Below are 13,055 nucleotides of genomic sequence, written 5' to 3'. Positions count from 1 at the left end.
CGGTCAAGGGCATGTGCCTGGGTTGCGGGCACATCCCCAGTAGGAGATGTGCAGGAGGCGGCTGATCGATGTTTCTCTCTCATCGATGTTTCTAACTCTCTATCTCTCTCCCTTCCTCTCTGTGAAAAATCAATAAAATATATTAAAAAAATAAATAAATAAATAAATTTTTTAAAAAGTCTCTACCATTCCCATAAAAACTCCAATAAACTAAAAATATGATTAAAAACAGTACAAACTGCCGAAACCGGTTTGGCTCAGTGGATAGAGCGTCAGCCTGCGGACTGAAGGGTCCCGGGTTCGATTCCGGTCAAGGGCATGTGCCTGGGTTGCAGGCATATCCCCAGTGGGGGATGTGCAGGAGGCAGCTGGTCGATGTTTCTCTCTCATCGATGTTTCTGGCTCTCTATCTCTCTCCCTTCCTCTCTGTAAAAAATCAATAAAATATATTTAAAAAAACAAAACAAAACAAAAAAACAGTACAAACTATGTTCTGACATATATGGGGTGCATCAACTATAACAAGGCCAGTAAAAATACAACTTTTATAAAACTCAACTAAGCACATTAATACTGAGATGGGAATAATCTAGAGAACAGATTTAAGTAAGAATATATTTTGGCCTCTAATAAGGTATCCTTCATTCCAATGGACTCTGAAACATTCTAATTTACACATTAGTGTAACTTTTGACTTTGGCGAGTGTATTTCAGTATCCCAGGGTGAGATAATCATTTTGGGGTGAGATGAGAGGTGTTGAATTTGTCCTGCCTTGTACTTTAGCATATAGGATTTAAAACTATGAGGTTTTGTAATAAAGTCTGTCAGAACAGCAAGACTATGACACATAAGTCACATACCAATATGATGAATGCTTTCTTTGATGACCTCGCATTCTATTGGCCACCTGGGAACCTGCAGTTGCCCGCTGCAAGAGTAAAAGGCAAAGAGATCTTGGGGTTCCCGAAGACATGGGTTTACTTCACCAAAATCATCGTGAAGAAGGAGTCTGCTCCTGAGAAGTGATGAACTCAGCATAAAGGAATCTGCCAAAGGGCAAGGGAATGAGTGAGTGGCTTCTTTCTTCCTTGGGAACTTCACTGATCAACTAGAACCACTAAGTAACTCTAAGCACTACTAAAATATGAGCACAGCCCTAGCTGGGTGCTAAGTGGTTAGAGCATTGGCCCTTGGACCAAAGGATTGCAGATTCTATTCCCAGTCAAGGGCACCTACCTTGGTTGGAGGCTTGATCCCTGACCCAGGTCAGGGCATGTGCAGAAAGCAACCAATCCATGTGTTTCTCTCACATTGATGTTTATCTCTCTCTCTTTTCCCCTCCTCTCGTCCTTCCATTCTCTCTCTCTCCCTCCAAAAAAAAAAAAAAAAAAAAAGGGGGCAGATGTGCAATCCTATGACATATTTCTCTTTCAAGGAGATTTAGTCCAGGATGATGGCATAGAAATGATAAAAATCAAATTAAAATTTGACACAGCCTATTAAATATTTAAGTGTGAAGTTTTAAGAGTAAATTAGAAGAAACATTTTTGTGTTTTAAAAAAATCAGAGCTATGTATTTAAGACATCTCAACAGTGGGTTGCAAATGAATAAAAAGTTATTTAATGTGTTCTATTACTTTTGTTTAGAGTGAGGCAAGAGAGGGAACTTTCAATTCACCCATTAGCATTTTAGAAAAATGTACATAAAACTATTAAAAACAATCTGCAAGTTAAATTTCAAGTTCAAAATATAACCATTCAAAGGACAGAGCAACTTCGAAAACAGAGGATGATATGGGAAGTGGGAGAGTAGCGTGAATGGTCAGGAGAGAGAGAGGAGCTCTTGGCAAGTAGAGAATGAGAAAAAAGGGAGGAAAAGAAAGGTTTTCAGGGAGAAAGAAAAAGGAAACGAGAGGAAGAATGAAAAGACAGAAAATAACGGGGAAGGAACGAAGGCCCCTCAGTGTGGTGATTCTCAGCTCTGGGGGCGAGAGAAGGGGTGAAGACATGTTCCCACAAAGGAGTTTTGAGTTTTCTGGTCTGGAGGGACATGAAATACCTTTGCTCACAGCGTCTGTCTGTTGATGCACAGCTGAGGATAGACAGGTAGGCCCTAAAAAGAGGAAGGAGGAGGCACGGTTTGTCTTTCTTTTTTCTGCCCCTTTCCATCCTCCCATCCCCACTTTGGAGCCCACTATTTCTGTCTCTAAATCTTTTCCTCACTGTTTAATTGGAGGGTGGGGCAATAAACATTTCAAAATATGGTGAAGCTGTTCAAGCTCATTCATAAAGAAATGTAATCAAAATGAGAAGGAGACGTCAGTTTTTTTACCTAATGGGAAAAGCATTTATAGGTTTGCACACTCATCCTGGCAAAGGTGTAAACAAACAGGTATTCTCAGGCACAGCTGCCAAGAAGCTCAATTGGTGCAACCATTCTGGAAAGCAGTCTAGCAGTATCTAGTATGATTTATATTTACATACTTTTTTTTTTTAAAACCCTAATCCAGAACCTGGAGAAAAAATTCAAAGGTCATGCTAGCATTTATTGAGCACTTACAAATAATTAGAAAGTATAAGAATATCTGCATATATTCAATAGTGAGAAATGATGGTAACTTGGGCTGGGGGCAGGGAGGATGTGGAGTAAAGAGAAGCAAATTGATGTTTGGTTGAATATGTATTTAGGGGGGAAATCTATTGAATTCCTGCCCTTGGATTCTAGAAGAAATCTGTGGAATACCTTTAAAAAATTATTTTTGCTTAAGCTGGAATTGGTTTCCACCACTCTTTTGCAAAGAGCCTTAACAAATACATCCATCAAACCTGTGTGAAAAATCAATGTTTTACTCTTGACCAAAAAGTTTTAACAAATTTTCCAACAATTCGGAGGAAGATAATGTATAGTATTTCAATTTAAACCTACAATCCAAAGTAGATTGAGAGAGAACATTTCTGAGGGATGACAGAAACAGTGGCCAAGGCCGCTCCTCTGGCTTCTCCTACGGTAGACCATGTTCTCCGGAATACCTAGAGCAGCTGCTCAAGGCACTGAGGGTTCTGGGGATCACACACAGGGAGTATTACTCACATAGAAGGTTCTCCTTTTCCAGGTGGTCTGGTATCAAATCATCTCTTCCCCCAAAAGAGTCACTCAAGACAAATCGGGGCTTATTCTTCCAAACATGCTGGTGCGTAGCCGCGTTTGGTACACTGCCTCTTTCATCTATGAAAAAGCAGTTTAAATGAAAGGTGCTGGAAGGCTAGTTACCACCTCTAACATCTAGGTGCATACCCAAACCGCTACTACCAACCCCCACTACCACAGGCCTTTACAACGAATACATCTCATTTTCCAAAGAGTCTTCACATTCCGATTTATTTGAGTTAAACATCATTTTCTCCATTTTACAGTGAGGAGCAGACTTGAGAGGCAGCATGATATAGTGGAAAGAGAAAGGGCTTGGGAGGCAGAAAGACCGGGTGGCTCTAGTATAAGAGCAGCCAAGAGAGCCCACCAAGTGAAGGCTGGTACTCCAAGTGGGAGTGGAACTGCTTTTGTCCTGAGGGCTCTGCTGAATCTGGCAAACTGGAAATTCAGTTTTCAACAACTTAGTAATCACTTAAAAAATGAAATAGTTAATAGGAAAGTTTAACAAGGCTGACAGAAATAAAATCAATATAAAAACTTAATTGTATTTCTCAATACTAGGAACAAAGTTAGAAAACCAAAATTTAAAAAGATACCATTTCAACAGCATAAAAATATGAACTTCTATGAAAAAACTATACTAGTAAACCTTTATTGGGAGAAATTAAGGAAGACCTAAATAAATGGAGAATTCGACTATATTCAGAGATTGGAGAACCCAATACTGGGAAATTCTCAGTTCTTGTGAAATTAGATTTTATAGATTCAGTGTAATTCCAACAATTTTTTTAAACATCATAAGCCAATTCTAAAATTATATAAAAAGGCAAGAATAACCAAGACACAATCCAGCATATTGAATTTTTATTTTATTTTATAAAATATATTTTATTGATTTTTTACAGAGAGGAAGGGAGAGGGATAGAGAGTCAAGAGAGATCGGTGAGAGAGAAACATCGACCAGCTGCCTCCTGCACACCCCCCACTGGGGATGTGCACGCAACCTAGGTACATGCTCTTGACCGGAGTCGAACCTGGGACCTTTCAGTCTGCAGGCCGACGCTCTATCTACTGAGCCAAACCGGTTAGGGCCATATTGAATTTTTAAAGGCAAAACCAAAAATACTGTCTTAATGCCATTTGGTAGAATTAACAAAGAGTGGTATTAGTTTAAGGGTAGACAAACAGATAATGGGAAAGGAATACTTTTCATTAATAGTGCTGGAAAAATTCATCATTAGTTTATCCTAGTATAACTCTCCCAGTTAATGAGACAATTTACTTCAGGAACCCAGGAAAAGTGATGCTGGATAAGAACAAGGTCTTACCTTTAAAGTAGCCATAGTACTGGAGGTGATGGTACATAAAGACTTCATAGGGATCAGGAAGAGTCTGTAAAAGGAAAGGCCATCTCAATCAGGAAAGTCCTTTCAAATAATACTGAACTCTTAACAAAAGGTAGGCAAGCACTGTTGCAGAGGGCAGTATACTTGACTTCTGTAAATAAACCAAGTGAGATATTTACACAAATCATTCTGTCTTGGGGATCAAGATCTCCAGCTAGAAAAAGGTGCCACCAGCAGATACATTCTGATCTAGTACTGGATTTCTGTGGAGTTTCCTGGAGAGGGGTGTGTACCGACCTTCTGCTTTAGCTCTGCTTCCAATGCTGGGAACATGTTGCTTCTGTATGGCATACTGAAGACCAGTCATTCACATAGGCATCCAGCCACCACCCTTGCTCGGTTTCCAAAAGGTCAGCTGATTACACAGGAGAAGCTAAAAAACCAGAACAGGGCAACTGAAACACCTGCCGATAGCCATCATTCCCACCCTTTGCTTCCGCAGCTCCCCCGCGATTTTAGGAAACCCTGCCACACGGCTCCTTTCCTGCCAACTCGGTGTCTGCTCAAACAAGGACCGGGCTGGTTGTTCCATAATGAGGCCCGAAGGCGTACCTAAGAAACTAGGGAGGGCGACACGTCTTCCAGCCTTCTCCTCCCGAGGCACCCTTACCCTTGCAGGCCTCATGCTTTCCGCTCCGCAAGCAGAAAGGTGCCGCAAGATGTGAAAAAAACAACGAGAAAAGTTGTCTCGGAGTGGATGGAAAAGAAAAGTCAGAGGCCCGAAATTCAGGGGTTCAGGGCTTCCTGGTCCGGGTAAGGCGTGAAGGGCAGTTTCCCGAAGGGTGGTGGTGGCGGGGAAGGGAGATTTCCGAGAAGCGCAGAGGGAAGGGTGCAACCGCCTCTGCGCTCCTTCCTGCCTGTCCCAGGCTCAGTGGAGGGCGCGGCGCCTAAGGTGGTTGAAAATCCTAGGCGAGGCGGGAGGCCACGGCAGAGCAGGTACAGATGCCCAGCTGTGCACGGGGCAGAGGAGCTAACCTCGCTCACCCGCCACCGCTTTCGGCTAGGGCGCCGGTAGCCTAGCAACCAGGAAACCAAAGCAGGAGGGCGGGGCGGACGGCGCTTCCGGGGAGGGAGGCCCCGCCTCCCAAGGAAAAGTTGTTGCGCCCTGTTTTTTGGGTAATCAATGGTAATTGATTGAAATACAAAGCCTGTAGTCATACTCCAAACTTCTTTGCTGTTCCATTAGGTAACAAGTAAAGCCAGCTCAACGAGAGAAATGAAAAATTACTTTCGCTGGGCAGGTGTGGCTCAGTAGTTGACCTTGGACACTTGAATCAGGAGGTCACGGTTGAATTCCCGGTCAGGGCACATGCCCGGGTTGCCAGCTCCATCCCCAGTAGGGTGCGTGCAGAAGGCAGCGGATTAATGATTCTCTCATCATCTCTCTCTCCCTCTTCCTCTCTGAAATCAATAAAAACATAAAAAGTAAAAAAGCAATTAAAAATATTTAAAAGAAAAATTACTTTCTACAATAAGAAAAATTAAACCCACATATTTAGTAAGATTTTTAAAAATCTCAATTTGGTAGGATAGTGACAAAAGCACTGGTGCTCTGTAGAAATTTAACAGCTAATTGACAGCCTCAATTTCTAGAAATTTGCTCTATGCAATTACAAGAAAAACAATTTAGCCTTGGCCAGTTTTTTCTCAGTGGCTAGTGTTGGCCCACAGAGAAGGTTCATGGGTTCGATTCATGGCACAAATCTAAGTTCAAGTTCTCAGTCCTTGTAGGGGTGCATGTGGGAGGTGACTAGTCTGTCTCTTTCATGGCCATGTTTCTCTCTCTTCCCCTTCTCCCTCCCTAGAAATCAATGGAGGAAATATTCTCAGGTGAGGATTAATAAAAACACACAATCTATATATATAAAAGGCTAATATGCAAACTGTCCCCTTGGAAATTTGACTGGTAGACTGGGGGCTCGCTCGCTCTGACATGTGCTGACCACCAGGGGGCGGTGCAGAATGAAGGGAGGCTCTGGCTGGGCAGCCAGAAGGCCCCAATCAGCCCTGATCACCAGCCAGGCCTAGGGACTCTCTACCTGTGCATGAATTTCATGCACTGGGCCTCTAGTTTATACATAAAACAGTCACCCCAATACTTGCATAATGGTAACATCTAACACACTAGCATACATGACACTGGCTAGGTAACATTTTAAAATTACATGTATATACCAAAATCAAATTTAAACTACAGTGGGGCCTTGACTTACGAGTGTCCCGACTAAAGAGTTTTTCGAGATACGAGCAGTCTCTCGGCTGATTTTTTGCTTTGAGTTACGAGCTAAAATTTGGGTTACGAGCCAGCTTCAGATACCCCACTGCTAGTTGGCACAGTGAACGCCACATCAGCCCAGCATCATGTGTCTCACTCGTTCACTTTTTGATTTGACATACGAGTAATTTGAGCTTCGAGCTCCGTCACGGAACGAATTAAACTCGTAAGTCAAGGCCCCACTGTATTGTCTTTGGTTGACTTTATATGTCCGTATCTGTAAGTACAGGGTGTGCCAAAACAATGTATATACACTTTTGCATTAATTCCAATGGGTTAAATCTGAAAAAGAAACATCAAGTGTGTATTCATTTTTTGGGGACACCCTGTATGTATTACTTTTATAATCAGAGGATTGAAAAAGCACTTTTATTTTCTCATAATGTTGAACATATTATTTCCTGGATTTTAGTAGGTTAAACATTAGCTATTATAGAGTGCAACCTCCAAAATTGAAGAAACACAGCATCTTCTGGTACTAGAAGCCTTTTTCTAACCCTGCTGCCCTCCAACCGATTCAAAATCTTGCTCTTTTTTAGAGCTGTCCTTTAATGTTTGCCTCCCTACCATATTTGATTAGAAAAAAACAATTACGATTGACTTGTCTTGGTTACATAATCATGAAATAACAGGTTTAGAAGAGCAAAAGGACAATCAGAAGTATAAAAAAAGCTTTATTAGTGTATATATACAAATTTACAAGGTCAGAAACTGGAGAAATACAAAGAGCTTTAAAACACAGTTTGCCTTTTCTTCAGTTTAAAGTGACTTTTACCTGATTGTGATACAATAGAAAATACAGAATAGTAAACTTTTTAAATACTGGAATTTTATGGAAAATACGTTCACACATGAAAGGGAGGTGAATTTTGGAATAAGACAATATCAACACATACAGTGGCTTCTGTTAGGGTTACATTTACTGCCGCAGATGTAAGGGGAAATTCTCAAAATCAAAGACCTGAACTTGCTGCTGCTGCCTGTACTGAAATTTAAATTTCATCTAGCACACGAAATGACAGCTATCAATTCTAGAATGTGTGAGATAGAATACTTTTGGAGAGTGTGGCCATCTATCAGCACATGATAAATGACTTGATATATCCTAGCCCTCCAGGGTGGCAGACTGGAGGAAGGTCAGAAAGATCTGATAATCCCAGTTAAGCAAGGTAGAATACACAGCTGCCTTCTTAATTGCACTTGTTCTGGAGTAGAAGTTAATGAGAGAGAGAACCATACTAGGAACCCTTATTGAGCCTCCATTAGGCAGGGAAAATCCTTCACTTTCTGTCAGTGTCCTCTAAAAAGGTGTCACACTCATGAGCCACATGTTCCAGAGTGATGAGGTTAATGTACCTAACATGCTGAGTTTGTCGGTGTGAGAACAAAGGCAGCCAGGTCAAAACAGTCATCTTACCCTTCAGCAAAACAGAAAAAATATCATTTCCCAAATGTGAAAACTTTATAGGTGTTATGTTCTTGCCCAGGAAATTCAAAATTCATATGCTCTCCCTCATAACATTTATAGTTTATTGACAACATAAAACAGATTAAGACTCTGAACTGAATACACACATCCACACACACACACATCCACACACACCCAATAAACATTTGTTTTTTAATTTTTTAAAGTATTATGTGTTTGGTGCCATTTTCCTTCGTTTTAGTCTTGCTCGCCAATCTTCAGGAAGGGCTTCAAAATTAGCATTTCTCTCTGCCATGCCACTGTGAAAACAACAAACAGATTACTTCACTGGGAAGAAAAAGAATGAATCGGTTCATTACCTAGTACATAAGAAAATACCTCTTAACTGAAACTGAAAATTTGACCTATCACATCTATGTTCATGAAAATGCTTCAAGTTTCTCACCTAAGTACCAGCAAATTCTTTATCAACTTTCTTCTGATCGGTCAACAAAAGACATACACACATTTTATTTTTATTTATCTCCAACAACCATTAAAAATACACTGAAGGAGTAAAACATTCTTATAAAAGTTTCTCTTGGCTACTAGGAGTTATGATTCTTTAAGGAAGATTTTTTAATCTTCAATATACCATAAGGGATCTTTGGACCTAATGTTTTAGAAATTCTTTTGATCAGTTCTATTTGTAAAGATTGATATCTCATGACAGTCATCTAAAAAATAAATTAAAGCTCATGTTCTATCTTGCAATGATCAGAATGGGTGCACTGGATGCTTTTATAAATCTAAAATAATCTAAGATAAATTACAAGATCACTGTGATTGCCTCCCATCATCTTAAATCATTTGCTAATTTAATCTTATAGGAATTCATCATTCAATTCCCAGCAATACTAAAAAAGACTAAATAAAAAAACCTGAATGGAATCACCTACAAGGATGATGCAAAAGTGAAATAAACTATCACTAACACCATCCCTCAGTTTTATTATTACGTTACCGAAAATAGTGCATCACTTTTCAAGGAAGTAAAAAATGAAGTTTGGAGACATTTGCATAGTCTTTTTTGCTTTTACAAGTATAAGATGAATGCAAAGAGACAGAGAGTGGCACTAGATTCAATTTCATAACCTAGTATTTTATAACATGAACCCGGACCATCTCGTTTTCCTAAAAAGATGTGTAGCAGGAATCTTCCCCGCTTTCCGATGCTGCATGCTAAAATTTATTTGATAGGGTTCTCAAGTGGACAAATGCTGAAAGCAAGCGTGCAGTGATTGGAGAGAAGTAGATAGTTTAGAAACAAATTCACTGGAATGACCATTCAATTGACATATATGTATCAAAACATGAAAAAATGTTTTCAATTATGAAGCAATGAATGACTATCTTCTCTCAAATTTTTTCTAGTGAGTACATAAAGTATGATACTATTTATTTTGTATAACTTTTTTTAACATTACAATTTTGTTACTTCCAAATGTTTTCATATGTACTGTGTTTATGGATGTTGCAAGAGCAAGAACCATAAATAATAACCTAGGCCTATCAGAGACAAATTTGAAATTGGCATCAATCACTATTTATGAGAGAAGTGTGGTCCAGATTACACATGACAATTGAACAACATTAGAAGGATGCTGCTCATTTCAGTATGCGTACCTTTCAAAACTAGGAAAATAAAGAATACAAATTTGGGTTAACTATGTGTAAATTCTTATTAAAATTTATTTATTTATTTTTTTAAAAAAATACATTTTATTGATTTTTTACAGAGAGGAAGGGAGAGAGCTAGAGAGTTAGAAACATTGATGAGAGAGAAACATCGATCAGCTGCCTCCTGCACATCTCCTACTGGGGATATGCCCGCAACCCAGGTACATGCCCTTGACCGGAATCGAACCTGGGACCTTTCAGTCCGCAGGCTGACACTCTATCCACTGAGCCAAACCGGTTTCGGCTAAAATTTATTTTTTAAAAAATATTTTGTATTAATTTCAGAGAGGAAGGGAGAGGGAGAGAGAAACATCAATGATGAGAGATAATCATTGATCGGCTGCTTCCTGCATGTCCTCTACTGGGGATTGAGCCCGCAACCCGGGCATGTGCCCTTGACTGGAATCGAACCCAGGACCCTTCAGTCCACAGGCTGATCCTCTATCCACTAAGCCAAACTGGCTAGGGACTTATTAAAATTTCTAATGAAGTGTTCTCCCTTTCTCTTTATTTTTACTTTGGTAAATTATCCTATATAATAGAAACCTAATATGCTAAGAATCTGATCGTCCAACCAGTCAAAGTGAAGTGCAGTGAAGTGCAGCCCTATCTATCTTATCTATCTTATCTATCTATCTATCTATCTATCTACCAGTGTCGTGATGACTAGGGCGATCAAACGACTGGTCACCATGAGGTGCATTGAGCACCTCTCGGTCCCTCGCTGGCAGCCCACAGGCTCCTATCGCAGCAAGGCAGGCAGCAGATGGGTGGGACTGCAAGCAGCGGTGGGCTACTGTGTGCGATTTCGTGTGCGGGGCCTCAAGTCTATAATAATAAAGTGTAATATGCTAATTAGACTGGACATCCTTCCGGACGAAGCTGGGGCTGTGAGGGAAGCCCAGGTCCAAGATGCCAGCGGGAAGCCAGTGCCGGCAGGGGGAGGAAGGCCTACTCTTGCACAAATTTCATGTATCGGGCCTCTAGTATAATAATGATATGCTAAGGCTACTCAACCACTTGCTATGATGTGCACTGATCACCAGGGGGCAGACGCTCTGACCGAGAGGTTAGCTTGCTGCTGGTGTGCAGCCAACTGGGACTGGAGATGGGCTGGACATGCCCTGGAGCCCTCCTGCATCCCTCCCTGACCCTGATTGTGCACTGGGCCTCTAGTCTGTAAAACTGAAAAAAAAAAAAAAAAAAATTATATATATATATATGGGTCTACTGGATCCATAAGTAAATGGGGAAGTATGCTGTGTTAAAAACCATTCCTTTGCATAAGATGAGCAATTGATGGGAGAAAGTATGACAATTCTGATAGTTCTGATGTTGAAAAAGGCCAAACCATAATTTTTACAGATAAATGTTTCTATGAATTAATCACAACCCACCCCACCTTTGGTCTCTTTTCTTTTACCTGACCAGCTGCTGCTGTTTCCACTCTTCAATTCGCTTCTGTGCAGTTGATTCCCGGTCCTCTTCACTGGAACTAGAGTTCTCCTCTTCATCTAACTCACGCTGTATGCTCTGCCACTTCTTTACCAGAGATGGCATTTTTGTTTTACTCTTCTTTGCCTATAACAAAGGTTAAAGGTCAGAAAGAATTTAATACATAAGGAAATAAGGCCTTCATATGACATTAGGATCTTTTCTTAGTGCTAAGGATAAGTAAACTTTAAAACCAAAAGAACAGAAACACAAAATAAGTACCATTCTACAGTTTTTGCCACCAAAGATTTCTACCAACTATAAACTTAATGCTTGGTTAAAAAGAAAAACTGTAAATGTAGCTATTTTATGAAATCAGGTCAGAAAAATTTCCTGTATTAGCCTCCTTATTCTATGGAATTCAGAACTGTAACCCTTATCTCACCTCAGAATTATGGTGCTCCCCTTTACAAATTTTAAACAGATGCAGTGTTAATAACATCAAGTGAAAAATAGAACTAAGACACCAATGACCAGCTTTTCTGGAAAGAGCAACAAAGTCAATAGCAACTATTAAATACGAAAAAAGCAAGAATCTATCAAAATATGAATGATGACATTAATTCTAAGAAGGGGGTATTATGATAAATTTTATTTTCTTTTGGCTTAGGTTTGTTTATAAATTGTCTATAATACATATGCACTTTTGTAGTGAAGAAAAATAATTGTGATATTTGCAAATAGAGAACTATATATCTGTCATCTTATACTGCTTCCATGCTTCCCCCCACTGCATTTTTAATGAAAATAAAAAAATATTTTTATTGATTTCAGAGAGGAAAGAAGGCGACAGAAACACCAATGATGAGAGTGAATCATCTATTGGATGCTTTCTGCACCCACACTACCGGGCATCAAGCTTGCAAACTGGGCATGTGCCCTGACCAGGAACCAAACCATGACCTCCTGGTTCATAGTTTGGGGCTCAACCACTGAGCCATGCCAGCCAAGCCTTTCACTGCATTTTAAAACACTCAACATTTATTTGCTTATCTGTCTTCCCAATTCTATTCCTGTATCTCCCCCAATCAGCCAGTAGAGAAACTCCACAAAAGCAGGAATTATATCTGTTTTACTACCAAATCCCAAGCTCCTAGGGAGAATGCCTGATAAGTAGTATGCATTCAAAATATACTGGTTGACATGTGTGATTAGTTATGTGAAATTAGAGAGCCACTGTATTAGAAATTATTTTTAAAGAGGAGCAATGATTCTCCCTCATCATTGATGTTTCTATTTCTCCCTCTCCCTTCCTCTCTAAAATCAATAAATATATTTTAGCCCTAGCCAATTTGGCTCAGTAGATAGAGTGCTGGCCCATGGACTGAAGGGTCCCGGGTTTGATTCTGGTGAAGGGCACATGCCTGGGTTGTGGGCTCGATTCCTAGTAGAGGGTGTGCAGGAAGGAGGCAGCTGATCAATGATTCTTTCTCATCATTGATGTTTCTCTCCTCCCTGAAATCCATACAGATATATTTAAAATATATTTTAAAAAAAGAATGTCTTAAACGCACACCATATTCTATGCAAACAGTGATCAAGACAAAATAGGCTGTAAGTAAAAAACAGTTATAAAAGAT

At 40.0% G+C, this 13,055-nt stretch overlaps 2 protein-coding genes across 9 annotated transcripts in view; both read right to left on the bottom strand.

Annotated features, from left to right (window-relative positions):
- Positions 1-5,761, bottom strand: part of AGBL2 (ATP/GTP binding protein like 2) — a 38,010-nt gene extending 32,249 nt beyond the window's left edge. The window contains exons 1-6 of one of the 6 annotated variants that reach the window (XM_036325882.1): positions 5,111-5,761; positions 4,678-4,931; positions 4,481-4,544; positions 3,093-3,227; positions 2,061-2,114; positions 862-1,047 (exon numbers count right to left, since the gene is read on the bottom strand). In XM_036325882.1, the coding sequence (XP_036181775.1) occupies positions 862-1,047; positions 2,061-2,114; positions 3,093-3,227; positions 4,481-4,544; positions 4,678-4,686 (448 nt within the window). In that variant the 5' untranslated portion in view covers positions 4,687-4,931; positions 5,111-5,761. The remainder of the gene's footprint in view (positions 1-861; positions 1,048-2,060; positions 2,115-3,092; positions 3,228-4,480; positions 4,545-4,677; positions 4,932-5,110) is intronic. The other 5 variants (XM_036325885.1, XM_036325880.1, XM_036325879.1 and 2 more) reach the window with 5 other exon arrangements.
- A 1,726-nt stretch (positions 5,762-7,487) lies between these two features.
- The window catches only part of FNBP4 (formin binding protein 4), a 36,773-nt gene continuing 31,205 nt past the window's right edge, over positions 7,488-13,055 (bottom strand). For all 3 annotated transcript variants that reach the window (XM_036325878.1, XM_036325876.1, XM_036325877.1), the window contains 2 exons: positions 11,405-11,562; positions 7,488-8,561 (listed from right to left, as the gene is read on the bottom strand). In XM_036325878.1, the coding sequence (XP_036181771.1) occupies positions 8,471-8,561; positions 11,405-11,562 (249 nt within the window). In that variant the 3' untranslated portion in view covers positions 7,488-8,470. The remainder of the gene's footprint in view (positions 8,562-11,404; positions 11,563-13,055) is intronic.

This window comes from Myotis myotis, unplaced genomic scaffold (assembly GCF_014108235.1).
Source record: "Myotis myotis isolate mMyoMyo1 unplaced genomic scaffold, mMyoMyo1.p scaffold_m19_p_10, whole genome shotgun sequence".
Taxonomy (NCBI): domain Eukaryota; kingdom Metazoa; phylum Chordata; class Mammalia; order Chiroptera; family Vespertilionidae; genus Myotis; species Myotis myotis.
This window is presented reverse-complemented; position numbering and strand designations above follow the sequence as displayed.